We start from the raw sequence: 11832 nt of genomic DNA, 5'->3' as shown, positions 1-11832 counted from the left end.
AGGCTCCTTGCTGTGGACCAGGGGGTTACTAGGAAGAGGAGAGATGGGGGGCCTGGCCTTGGCATGGCTACTCTAGGAAGATCTGACTCAACATCTGCCATGCCAGAAGTCAGAGTCCCAAGTGGGGAGGGGGACTCCCGAGAGCCTCTCCTTTCCCTTGAAGGGACAGACAAGAATACACAAGAGGACAAAGCATGGCGTCTTTACTGGATTGAGGTGGGGAGAGGGCCTATGGTAGGCTTAGTTGTAGGCTGTGACCTGGTTGATCCAGGTGCTGAACTTACTAACCCGAGTGTATATGGCAGGCTGGCGCACGTTGCAGTTGCTGGTACCCCACGAGACGATGCCAATAAGCACCCATGTGTTCCCTTTCCGGCAGACAAGAGGGCCTCCGGAGTCTCCCTGAGGGAGGGAGAGGAGAGTAGTCAGCGTGGGGATGAGGGGGTGCCACAGGGCGGTGCAGAGGACAGGACGGGGGGCTGATGCTCACCTGGCACGAGGAGGCCCCTGCGCCGCCCGCACAGATCATGGAGTCGGTGATGCGTGAGCCCCAGTACTGCCTGCACTGATTCACGGTGACCAGGGGCAGAGCCACCTGCTGTAAGCGCGCTGGGGTCGTATTGCCTAGGGGCCAGAAGGGGATGGTTGGGCCCTGGATGACTGCTTCCCACCCTGGCCCTCTCACCCAGATCTTTGGCCCGAGATCCTACCCACGCCGCTGAGGCGTCCCCAGCCAGTGGTGGCGCACTTGAGGCCCGCAGGCAGCGCCTCATCTGGGGAAGCCAGGCAGACTGGTGAGACGCGTTTTGTGTACCGGGCAGGGGAGGCAAGCTTCAGTAGTGTCAGGTCATTGTTTAGGGTGGTGGGGTTCCAGAAAGGGTGCGTGATGGCCTGTGGAACCAGGAAGGGGCCAGGTAGGATGGTGGTGGGCATAGGCCCCCCAGGGTTGATGGTTGCTGAGGGGGCTAGCCTAGGGCATGCCCTGAATTCCTCATCCCCAGAGCCCCCCGCCCCCGGCCCCGTCCACTCTTCCTTTCCATGTCTGTAGCCTAGATACTCACCTTTGAGATGGACAGGACCTGCAAAGGCTCAGCATTGGATGATCGGTCGTACTCGCCCAGGACAACAACGTGGCGGCCAGGGCTGCAGTGAGAGTGGGGTTGGGCAGCCGCAGGGAGGGCAGAGTGACAAGAGAGGGGCATCCAGGGGAAGGAGGTGGGCAGAGGTGGGCTCGGGGGCAGGTAGAGTGGGAGTACTCACCTGACATTGCAGTGGGCAGCCGTGACCACCCAAGACTGGCTGATGAGGGAACCCCCGCAGAAGTGGAAGCCGCTTCTGTCCTGGGGTCAGGGGTCAGAAGTAGGGGTGGGCTCAGGCTGCACCTAGGCATGAAGCACCTGGTACCCTGCCCCACCCCTGGGGTGCACGTACCTGCAGGGACACCTGCCAGGGCCAGGAGCCCGACACTGCATTCTCTCCGTTGACAATCCTCTGGCTGAAGCTCAGTACCGGCTTGATGGCAGGAACGCCGCAGCCTGGCCATTGGGATGGTGAGGACCTACTTCCCACACCCCCACACCCCCACCCACCTCTCCCCACCTCCTGCTGGGTCCAAATTGAGAGGGCTCGTCACTACCCCTTCTCACCCTGAGAATCTCTAGGTATCTTGGTTACCTATGTCCCCAAATTCTGTCCGTTCTCTAACATCTCTCTCCACCCTTACTTCCCATTGTTCCCCAACTTCACCCCCACCCTCCAACTCAGGCCATTTTTTTCCCTGACCCCTGGAATAGTCTCCTCCCTGGCTTCGCCACCTGCTCCAGCCTCAACAGCCAGAGGCTTCTCCCTAAACTACACGTCCAACCTTCACTTCTCAGCTTCCTAAACCCTCCCTGGCTCCTAGCTCTGGCCTGATCTCCTGTCCCATTTGTGAGACCAGTCCCTGCCCACCTCTTGCCCCCACCCTCCCCCAACCCTGGCACATCCTTTTTCCTTTACCCACTCTGTTCACCTGGTTCCCTTCCAGCCAGTCCAACTCCTTCCCCGAGCCCCTGGGCAGGAAGCCTGGGCTGGTTTTAGGAGCCGGGTTGCTTTAGGGCTGGTCATCAGGGCTAGTCCAGGCCCACTCACCCCAGGAGGAGCCGAGGAGGACCAAGCTAAGGGTCAGACTGAGCAGCAGCATTGTGGCAGGCATGAGGTTGAGAGCTGAACCTGCTTTTATGGTTCTCCTCGTCCTTGGGCAAAAGTCCCAGGCCTGAGGCCAAGCCAGCTGTGTGGGCTCAGCCCCCTCCCATGCTCTGGTCAAGAGGAGGGTCTCTAGGCCAAGGTCCTGGACCCAGGCCTAGACTTTATCAGATAGAGCCCAGGTGTGGGGCTCTCATCTCCACCCCCCAGAGCCTGGTCTCTGATTGGCTCCCTGAACCACCTCACATCCCAGGTGTTGAGTGCTGAGTAGCAAGGACTTAAACGGTTAAGTTAGGTCTGTGGACTACCTGGTGGCTGGGATCAGGGAAGTTTCTCAAGGCTGTCAGGGGCACCAGACAGAGAGGCCTGCTCAGCACCCAGGGGTGTTCCTGATGGGTGGAGGGAATGTCCAGCTGTGCTGTGGAGGGCCAGGGCCATGCGGCCAGGACAGGGGTTCTGGCAGGTCACAAATCTAACAGCATCTCAGTGATTTCTCACCAACTTGGAACAGGAGTCAGTTTGCCCAAAGAGATGGTGACTCTCCCACAGCACATAGTGCGTTTGGACCCAAACCTTCATCTGGTTCTGAAGCCCACACTCTTATTGATGAGATGACACCTGGGAGAGGCCTGGCACACAGGAGGGTAAGGTGTGAGCCCTTGGTGACTGGCAGAGATGGAAGTTACGGGTGCAAGGGTGACAGCCATCAAATCTCTGACAGCCTCCAGGCCTTGGGGCTCCCGTGGGCAAGCTCTTGGTGTCCACAGCCCATCTGAGGAAGAGAAGACAGCCCTGTGTGCAAACCTGCAATGGGTAAGTTGACTGGGCTCCTAGAGGTGTGGGGGGTGCCAACTGACTCCAAACTTTAGTCAAAAAAAATAAGATGTGTTAATGGTTGAACAGAGGGATGGAAATGTGATCAAGCAAACATAACAATAGTAACTGTAAAGTCGATTGTGGGTATATAGGTGTTCAATGCAATTCTTTCAGCTTCTATGTTTAAAAATCTTCATAATAAAATACTGGGGGGAAAAGCACAATCAGGGGTCCAGGGAAGTCCAGCTCAGAGTAGACCCTCCCCAGGGGTTGGGCAGACTCTTAACAGTTCCGAAGCTCCAGTGGAGTCAGCCGTTCTGAGGGCAGGATGCTCCTGCCAGCACATGGCACCTAGGCTGGCCTCAGTGGGTGCTCAGCAAAGGTTTGCTGGATAAATGTGTCATGTCATCTCTCTCTGCATGAGCCCTGTGACGCCTGTCAGCCCAGCAAACTTGGGAGGTCGTTCCCCCCCTCCCTTCACAGCTCAGCACGTGCAAATAGAAGCCCTGTTTGGTGTTAGCACCTCAGGGTGTGCCTGGTCATGTGAGCGGTTGCACAAAGGTATTTCAGGGGTGAGGAGTGTTCTGTGAGAACTTGCCCTTGGAGTCAGGGAGCAGCTCCTCTATCAGCATTGAGGGCTAACTGTGGGGTCCATGGGGGCCTCCTTGACAGAGGTGTGGGCTTTGCCATGGGACACTGATGAGCCAGGTAAAGGCTCTAGGTGGGGGCAGTGTGTGGGGCCTTCTGGGTTTTACAACAGTCCCCAGCGGACTAGAGGGCAAGAGCAAGGCACTGGAGTGGTAGGGGGACCTCTATGGTGTAGAGAGTCAGGAGGGGGCTTTCCACCTTGAGCTGCAATGCTTGCCAGGGCTGGGGTTCTGGAGGAGTAGATGCCTAAGGCGATGGGTAAAGGGCACCTCTTAGGCCAGGCCCTGCAGGTGTACATTAGCCACAGAGTCCTGATGGCTGCTAGTCCCCCTTCCACCCAGGAACAACACAGCCATCTGTTTAGGTGTTTTGGTTTTTTTGTTTTTTAAAGATTTTATTTATTGGACAGAGACAGACACAGCGAGAGAGGGGAAGAGCAGGGGGAGTGGGAGAGGGAGAAGCAGGTTTCCCGCGGAGAAGAGAGCCCGATGCGGGGCTCGATCCCAGGACCCTGGGATCATGACCTGAGCTGAAGGCAGATGCTTAACTGACTGGGCCACCCAGGCGCCCTGTTTAGGTGTTTTGTATTTCCTGGGTTTATTCCCCCCTTGTTGCAAGCCCTAAGCATCATCCGACTTCACTCCACCTCCATGGCCTGCACGGTTTCCTCCAGCAGCTCCAGGGTCAGTGGCTTCACTGTCTGGGACAGGACAGCTGTGGTCCCAGGGGCAAAGTGGTAGTGGCTGGGCCTGGGAGAGGAGAGGGACGGCCTCTCAACTTGGGCCCATCATGTGGCCCATCCTCTTCTTGCAGCCCCCATCTCCCCTGCTACTGCCCCATCCTCCCCAGCAGTCCCCCATCTCCCATGCTCCCACCTCTCTATGGGCTTTGTGGGTGAGCTTAATGTTCTCAGAAGCTTGGCGCCGCTCCGCATTATCACACATGCATCCACACTGCCCCCAGAGCCCAGGTCACCCAGGATCCCTGCAGTGACAGCTTCCACTAGCAGCTCCTGCGCGGCCTCCAGCTGTGATGATATGTGTGCGTGAGGCTTGATGGACCCTTCTGGTGTCATCTTCAGGCTACAGCCTAGAGGTTTTGTTCATCTCGAAGCCCAGATTATTTACCATTTGCTCATACCCAGACTCCTCTGTTTCCCTATACCCCCATCGACCCCAAGCTCCCTTGCCCTGGTCTCTGCCTCCCTCTCTCCAGAGATGCTGTGTTCCCAGTGCCCCATCTTCACAAACTTCTCTTGAGTCACTTAAACTTGTGGTTCTGCTTCCAGTGCTGTCCACCCAACCAATGTGGTCTTGCTCCCCAATCTACTGGCTCACTGCTTTTTCCCTTTTGGGCCTTAGGCACCTCTGAAGCAACACATGTCATCCACTTTCATCCCACCCTAAACAAAATCCAGACTCCAGACCCCACTTGCCCATTACCTCCTCCCTCAGCTTCAAAGGGTCCTGACCTTTGACTTCTCCAGGCAGTCCAAACTTTGGCACTGACGGTCATCTGCTGGAACAGCGCTTCTTCACTCTGACTCCACTGGCCCCTCAGTCTCCACTCAGTCGTCACCTCCAAGAAGCCCTCCCTAACCTCTAGACTAGGCCATGATACCTCACCTTTGTGTTACCAGAGCTCCCGCGTGCCCTACCCATCAATGAACGCGTAGTGAGGGACAGCTGTTGCTTACCCTCATGTTCGGCTGGAACCGATCCTCCAGTACCGCCAGGGCGGCGTCCTGGCCGGAACCTGCAAATAGGAGGGGCATCTGAGGTCAGTCGTGGCCACCCGGCCGCGGGACGAACGTGAGGCCACGGTCGCAGGGCCGGGATTCGTGGGGAAGGGGCGGAAGCGCTCACCCAGGGCTGTGAAGGGCAGACGGCTGTAGGAGCCGTGGGGGTGCACGCTGTAGAGCTGCGGTCCAGTCAAGTCTACTCCGCCCACTATCAGCGACGCGCCCACGTGGCCCCGGTACCTTTTCACGGAATGGGCGTGGTCAGCCCCAAGCCCTGGGCTTCAGGTCCCGCCCCTCCGTGACACCGCCCTCGGACCCGAGCCCCGCCCGTTCCTGTCGTCTGGCGCCCCGGTACTAACATTGCTCCTTCCTGTTGCCCAGCTCCTCTTAGGTCGGCCTTTTCCGGTCTCCGGGGCTCTCGCAGCCCCGCCCTTCCTCTTGTCCCACATCCTCTCAGTCCCGCCCTCCCTACAGCGGCCCCTCCTCAGAGTCATCTTAGCCCCGCCCCAGCACCGGAAGAGCGTCTGGCGCAGAACGCGCGTGACCGTAGCCACGCGAATCTCCCGGCCCGTGGACAGGGCGTGTAGCTCCATGTTGGACGCCGCCAGCCGCGTGGTCATTTCGGCGTCCGCGGCTACTCCAGCCCCACAGCAGCTGAGAACGAAGGGGGGGGGGGTCGGTGTGGGCGGGGCTAGGGCCTGCGGGGACCGGGAATGGGAACGAGGGTCCGTTCTTGAGTGGGGCAAAGGGGTTGGGGATTTCTCACTAGATTTTGGGGGCGATGAAGTGGATCTTCTCGCAGTTCTTGTCCATCACAACCGAATCGCTAGTGGCCCGCGTATCCGCGCCCAGGATGACCCCGTCCTGGGGAGGGAGAGGGGCCGCTGGCTCAGTGCCTGTCCGATTCCCCAGCAGTCCCTCTAAACCCTCCAGTCCCAAGTCCCTGCTCACTTGGAACACAAGGCCCGCGATGGTGGTACCGGTTCTGTGTGCCTGAGGGATCCGGAGCCCTGGGAGGACTCGTTCTAAGGATGCATTTCTGGAAACGGAGTGGAGTGGCCCAGGTTGAGGTTCCTCTTCTGGGACCCCATCCGTCACATCCTCCAGCTCTGTCCTAGCCTCCCTCACCTCTAGGGGTGGGAGCCTAGGAACCCAAGTCGCCCAGCACACGCTGCCGCCCCTCCGCCCCCACCAGGAATAAAGGCCCTGGGGCTTCCACTCCCAGAAGCCCTCGTGGAGAACATAGGCAGCACCGCTCCCGACCAACCCCCCCGCCCCCATCACCTCTGGCAGTTCTCGAAGGAGAAGCCCCTTCGGGGCTCTAACGCTGGCTTCAGCATCTGGAGGTGGGCAGGGTGGTCCAGGGGTTGGAGGTCTACGTTCGACCAGAGCGGAGCAAGAAGGGCCAAAGTCGGGTGCTCTGTCAGGCAACCCCCTAGCCCTTCTGACGCGTCTGGCTTTCGGTTTCACCTTTCCTCAGAGCGTGGCTGGCCCCCTTCTGCAGCTTCTCTTTCACTTTCACCTTCACCTCTGGTCCTGGGCAGCTTGGCAAAGGGGAGATGTCCTTGCCTGGCTTTCCATCCTGCTCCCTAGTCCTCTGAACAGAGGGACAAATGCCTCCGTCTGGCCATTGTTCAGCAGCTCCTCCCCCTTCCAGCCTGAGCCCCTAGCTTTTCCTATCAGTATCCCAACTCTAACCTCAAGTCCCTCAGCCCTAAGACTGTCACCCTGGCCAGGTTTCTGTTACTTGCCTCCCAACAACATCAAGCATGGCTGCCTTTTGTCCTTTGGCACACTCTTTCTTTCAGCTCTTTTGTTGCCTTTGCCTTCTCCCTGAAACCTGAAACACCAAAGCTCAGTCCTCCACCATGGTGACGGATCCTTCCTGCTTCCCTGTCTCAGGTGCTGTCTTCCCTCTCTCAAGAGGGATGCTGTGGGGCTGTCCATCTAGTGGCCTGGAGGCATGCTTGCCTCTGCCTATGGCCAAGCCTTAGTTTTCCTCCCAAATGACCCTTTATCTGTCCACATCATTCTCCTAACCACCGCTTTAGTCTCAGCTAGCATCCTCTCTCCCCTGGATACTGCACTACCCTCCCTGGCTTCCCCAAGCTTCCTGCCCCTCAGCCCCCACCCCAGGCTACCCTTTACCTTGCAGAGAAGGGACTCTTTCTAGATTGCAAATCTGGTTACGCTCTTACCCTGGTTAACCCCTTCAGTAACTGCATATTGCTCTTAGGCTCAAACCCAAGTCTTTACAGCAGCCCACGTTACCCTTCTCATCCCGTCTGATCTCAGAATAGGCACCACCTCCTCTGGGAAGCTTTCCCTGACCCACAAGACTCAGCCCCTTGGTGCTCCCTAAACTTTTCTCTCAGACCACTTAGCTCCATTAATTAAATCTTCATTAGAGAAATGATATGATTCGTGGCTGTCTCTCCCCCAGATTTTAAACTCTTGTGCTTCTGTCACCCATTTAGCACTCAAAAGGCCCTGTCTAGGGGGGCACCTGGGTGGCTCAGTCGGTTGAGCGTCTTGACTCGTGATTTTGGCTCAGGTCATGATCTCATGGTTTGTGGGGTCCAGCCCTGTGGTGGGCTCTGTGCTCAGCGGGGAGTCTGCTTGAGATACTCTCCCTCTCCTTTGCCCCGCCCCCCCATAAATAAACCTTAAAAAAAAAAAAAGGCCCTGTCTAGTGGTGGGATCCATCTGCCCTTTGGGGAGCGGGCAGGGGACAGCTCACCTCTTCCCTGCCCTGCACCCTTGGCTCCAAGTGCCCCCATCCCACAGCTGTGTGTGCAGCTACCTCCAGTCCCCCATCCCCAGAGCAGAGGCAGCCTGCATAAACAGCTCAACCAGGAGAGTGGGAAGCTCTACATCTCAGGGTTCCATATTCAATCCCAGGCTTCACCAAAGTCCATCTTGCCCTGACCTTCCACAAAGTACCAGGCCTATGGCTGCTACTCAGCGAAGCCTGGTGGGTGGACACTACTAGTGCCTCCTCCTCAACCCACAGGACACAGGTCAAAGCTTAGAGAGCAAAAGAAGGTCTTTATTCGGGGGGCAGAGGCCCTGGGCTGGCAGTTGGGGGTTCAGGGGTGCTACGTCGGTAGGTACCCAGCAGGATGGCATTGATGTGCTCCAGAGTCTGGTTGCTGAAGACCATGTTGAGGTGCTCTGTCCCGTGCAGAGGCAGCAGGTGCACAGGCTGTGGCTGGCGGCTCTGCCAGTGGGCACAGAGCTCCGTGCTGCGTGTGGCCACAGTGTCATCACCGTCCTCGTAGAGCACCCCCACGGGGTCTGTGTAGGGGAAGCCGTGGTCAAAGATGTAGGTGCGGGGTGTGGGCAGGCCCACGCCATACAGACAGTATACTTCCACGCCGGGTGCTGGGAGGCCTGCCAGTAGGTCACGTGACTGGAGCCACATGTACCAGCCTTCCTCAAAGTGCACATCTGCGAAGAAGCGCTGGAAGTCACGGCCTGTGTAGTTGATGCCGGGCGTGGAAATGAACACGTGGTCCTCAGGCCATGCCTCGCTGGAGGGAAACATCCAGGGGGAGGTCGTTGATATACGCTGTTCCTCTCTCAGCTTGATGCTGGACATGATCGGGATGCCCTGGTTGTCACCTGTGAACACAAAGCCAGGTGGGTCAGGGAGCCTGGCCACCTCTGGCCCACACCTTGCCTCCCAGCCCAAGCTCAGCCAGATGCTCAATCTTGTCCCTGGCCAATTCCAACGCTGACTCCAAGCCACAAACTCGGAGCAGGCCTGGCATTCAATAGGTGTTCATTGTGTGCTTACTGAACGAGAGGCCCTGGTGGCACGTCTGTGGGGCAGAGCTGTAGAGCCTCAAAAGGAGGGAGAAGTTGGTTTCCTGAAGATGGGTGTGTATGTGTGTAGATGGGAGGATGGTGCTGGTGGTTCTCCCTCAGCCAAGTGTCTGTTGGGCCCTGTGGCCTGGGGCTATGCAGGGGTCAGAGCTATGTTCTTGGGAAGGATAAAATTAGACTGTGTCTGTGTTTGGCCCTTATTGACGGAGTCTGATGGAGTCTTTCCCTTAGCAGATCGTGAGCTACCGGGGGAAGGTCGAGTCTGGCTGTGCCCAGCATACAGTTAGTACTCATATAGTTAGTAGCTGTGCCACTTCTCAAGAAGAGCAGAGGGGCTTCTAGGGTGTGGCCCTGGCTCTGGCAGATCTGTCCTCAGTAGGCAGATCCCTGGAAAACGGGCTCCTGGAAGCAGAAGGCCGCTGAAAGCTGAGTGGGCAGGCCCTGAGACCACAAGGAACAGACGTAGGTCCATGCGTCAGATTGCCGAGGTTCACTTCCTCTCTGTTTATTTCCTTTTGCCACCGAAACACCACCGAAACAGACTTCTGGCAGGAGCTACCAGGCCAGGCCGGGCTCACTGCTCTCAAGGGGCCAGTGACAGGAGCCAGGCCTCAGGGGTGGTAAATAGCACGGTCAGCCTGGCCTTGTGAGCAGAAGCAGGAGTGAGGGCAGGCCCATGGTCAGTTTCATCCCCCTCCACCCCAGGCCCCTCAACGACACAGGTGGTCTGAGGCCCTCTCACCTGAGGCCAAGACCAGCATGGGCTTGATGGAGCCCCCCCAGGGAGCCCCAAGAGAGATGAATCCATCGACGAAGCGGTCCTTCCAGGCCTGGGGCTGGCGCAGCAAGAAATAGAGCAAGTGTAGGCAACCGAGGCTGTGACCAATGAGGAAGACAGGCTTCCCGTAGGCAGCATGCATCTCCTCCACCAGCCTGGCGAGCTTCCGGTAGTATTCCTCCTGCTGGCCTACAGCAGGGTGGATGGGGTCAGGGCAGTGGGGGGTCACGGCCCACCTGCCCCAAGCCCACTATCTGCAGAGACACTCACTGGGCTCCAGCCGCCAGTCGTAGGGGGCGGCCCGCACCGTCTCGTCCCGCACATACCCGTTGTTGACCAGGTTCTGCACCAGTGTGTGCATGTAACCTGTGGGGAAGGCAGCAGCACTGGAGGCTCTGGCCACAGCTCCTGTGGGCCGGCCACGGCTGCAGCCCGCCCTTTCCCCAATAAACACACCTGCCAGCTTGTTGTTGTCCAGGTACTCAACAGAGTAGGTCTTCCCAAAGCCGGGGACACGGATCTGTACACCAGGGGCATTGGACACGCGCCCAGAGCTGCGGTTGTAGACGACCCTGGGGGCAGTGGGACATTCAGCAGGCCAGCAGCCAAGGGGCCGAGCGTGGGGGCCGGGGCAGAGGGGATGGCATGTACCTTGTGTTATCAATCCAGCAGTCCACTCCAAGGGGTAGGAACATATTGAGATCCAGCCAGATGGTGAAGAAGTCCTCTGTCTTGCGGTAGCACATCCAGTTCACCACATCTGGTTTATCCAGCTTGGCTTCCAGCTGATTCCCCAGGCAGCCAGGCACTGTGGGCGCTAGCCTTCATTCTGAATTCCTTGGATTCCTCCCTCGCCCCGCCCCCCATGCCTGTTCCCCGACCTCTCGCTTTGTGATCAGCTCCGCCCCTCCATCTCCCACACCCTCAACCTCCAGGAACTAAGGACTTGATCCTTTACATAAACAGGATCCCACCCCATCCCCCCAGCAGCCCAGGGCCCAGGTTCCCCTCAGGCAGGGAAGGTGCAGGGGCCAAGGCCACTGACCCCTGTCCGCAAAAGGCAAACACCTGGCCTGGCTCTCCATTCATGCCGAAGTCCAAGGTGAGAACAAACAGCTATGGGGGAGTGGGGGCTGGGCCTAGGAGGAGGAGGCAGGCCTTGATGGGCCTCTTCTGTTTTCCTGGGCTGGGCATCTTGTCCTTGCTGGGATGGGGGCTGAGTGGCTGCAGCTGACCACAGCTTGTAATGCCCTGGCCAAGCCCTCAGGCACACCCGCCCCCAACTCCACCCGCCTAGGGTAGACAGCTCAGAGACACAGGAAGTGTGGTGGGGGAAGGGGTTAATTTCTCTGCAGGAGAAGCCTTTGGACCCTCAAACAGAGAGGCAGGTATCAGGGCGAATGCAGGGGCAGAAGGGCCTTGGCAGGGTCTGCTACCAGGGGGCTGGGGCCCAGGCTCCCCGAGGTCTGGCCTGGTGCATCAGGGGCCTGGCGGGGGCTTACCGAGGATGACGGGCCGTGTGTGGTTACTGAGCTCAGCCTTGGGCGTGGTGTGCGGGGGGAAGAGCACATTGAAAAGCCAGAAGGGGGAGGCAGGGGGGAGCAGCAGCCCGAGCAGCAGCAGCCCCCAAGGCCATGGGGAGCCCGGCGGCCCCATTCCAGCCCTAGTGCCTATTGCCCACTGAAGCAGTCCTGGGCTGGCCTTATCTGGAGTGGTGGTGGGAGGGGCCCTAAGGCCAGTGGGAGGGACAGCCTGGCCAATGGGGGTGGCCAGAGGTTGCCGGAAAGGGGCATAGCCTCGGAGCCAGCTCTGGGCCTGGTTTCAGTTCCGCCTTCTT

General features: G+C 58.6%; 3 protein-coding genes across 6 annotated transcripts; all 3 read right to left on the bottom strand.

Moving 5' to 3' along the window:
* Window positions 1-124: 124 nt before the first annotated feature.
* On the bottom strand, window positions 125-2194 carry CTRL (chymotrypsin like). Its single transcript, XM_036115001.2, has 7 exons — window positions 2131-2194; window positions 1432-1535; window positions 1261-1340; window positions 1062-1143; window positions 711-891; window positions 491-624; window positions 125-402 (listed from the first exon to the last, which is right to left on the bottom strand). Exons 1-7 carry the CDS (start codon window positions 2192-2194, stop codon window positions 241-243), a joined length of 807 nt encoding a protein of 268 aa, XP_035970894.1. The 3' UTR covers window positions 125-240.
* Window positions 2195-4007: 1813 nt separating this feature from the next.
* On the bottom strand, window positions 4008-6872 carry PSMB10 (proteasome 20S subunit beta 10). 2 transcript variants are annotated; one of them, XM_036115002.2, is made up of 8 exons: window positions 6674-6870; window positions 6341-6428; window positions 6156-6253; window positions 5903-6043; window positions 5514-5629; window positions 5345-5403; window positions 4524-4675; window positions 4008-4397 (listed from the first exon to the last, which is right to left on the bottom strand). In XM_036115002.2, the coding sequence occupies exons 1-8, from the start codon at window positions 6727-6729 to the stop codon at window positions 4286-4288; spliced, it is 822 nt and encodes a 273-aa protein (XP_035970895.1). In that variant the 5' UTR covers window positions 6730-6870; the 3' UTR covers window positions 4008-4285. The 2 variants fall into 2 exon arrangements, with proteins under 2 accessions (XP_035970895.1, XP_035970896.1); XM_036115003.2 differs by lacking the exon at window positions 4524-4675 and having other exon boundaries at window positions 6674-6872.
* A 1545-nt stretch (window positions 6873-8417) lies between these two features.
* LCAT (lecithin-cholesterol acyltransferase) lies at window positions 8418-11733 on the bottom strand. Of its 3 annotated transcripts, XM_036114996.2 has the most exons (6): window positions 11498-11733; window positions 10647-10803; window positions 10452-10567; window positions 10266-10361; window positions 9960-10184; window positions 8418-9013 (listed from the first exon to the last, which is right to left on the bottom strand). In XM_036114996.2, exons 1-6 carry the CDS (start codon window positions 11649-11651, stop codon window positions 8439-8441), a joined length of 1323 nt encoding a protein of 440 aa, XP_035970889.2. In that variant the 5' UTR covers window positions 11652-11733; the 3' UTR covers window positions 8418-8438. The 3 variants fall into 3 exon arrangements, with proteins under 3 accessions (XP_035970889.2, XP_035970888.2, XP_035970890.2); XM_036114995.2 differs by having other exon boundaries at window positions 10266-10567; XM_036114997.2 differs by lacking the exon at window positions 10266-10361.
* Window positions 11734-11832: the final 99 nt, after the last annotated feature.

Source organism: Halichoerus grypus, chromosome 15, assembly GCF_964656455.1.
Source record: "Halichoerus grypus chromosome 15, mHalGry1.hap1.1, whole genome shotgun sequence".
NCBI lineage: Eukaryota > Metazoa > Chordata > Mammalia > Carnivora > Phocidae > Halichoerus > Halichoerus grypus.
This window is presented reverse-complemented; position numbering and strand designations above follow the sequence as displayed.

What these genes read in the sequence shown, in the direction of transcription:
- PSMB10 (XM_036115002.2), bottom strand. Translation starts at nt 6,729, where the DNA reads ATGCTGAAGCCAGCGTTAGAGCCCCGAAGGGGCTTCTCCTTCGAGAAC. An exon ending in GGTTCCAGCCGAACATGAGG is followed by an intron (nt 4,676 to 5,344) that starts GTAAGCAACAGC and finishes ATATCATCACAG; the next exon opens with CTGGAGGCCGCGCAGGAGCT. An exon ending in CCCACAAAGCCCATAGAGAG is followed by an intron (nt 4,398 to 4,523) that starts GTGGGAGCATGG and finishes CTCCTCTCCCAG; the next exon opens with GCCCAGCCACTACCACTTTG.
- CTRL (XM_036115001.2), bottom strand. Translation starts at nt 2,194, where the DNA reads ATGCCTGCCACAATGCTGCTGCTCAGTCTGACCCTTAGCTTGGTCCTC. An exon ending in CCTGGCAGGTGTCCCTGCAG is followed by an intron (nt 1,341 to 1,431) that starts GTACGTGCACCC and finishes CCCTGACCCCAG; the next exon opens with GACAGAAGCGGCTTCCACTT. An exon ending in GGGACGCCTCAGCGGCGTGG is followed by an intron (nt 625 to 710) that starts GTAGGATCTCGG and finishes TCTGGCCCCTAG; the next exon opens with GCAATACGACCCCAGCGCGC.
- LCAT (XM_036114995.2), bottom strand. Translation starts at nt 11,651, where the DNA reads ATGGGGCCGCCGGGCTCCCCATGGCCTTGGGGGCTGCTGCTGCTCGGG. An exon ending in CACACGGCCCGTCATCCTCG is followed by an intron (nt 10,804 to 11,497) that starts GTAAGCCCCCGC and finishes TAGCGCCCACAG; the next exon opens with TGCCTGGCTGCCTGGGGAAT. An exon ending in CGACTGGCGGCTGGAGCCCA is followed by an intron (nt 10,185 to 10,265) that starts GTGAGTGTCTCT and finishes ACCCTGCTGTAG; the next exon opens with GCCAGCAGGAGGAATACTAC.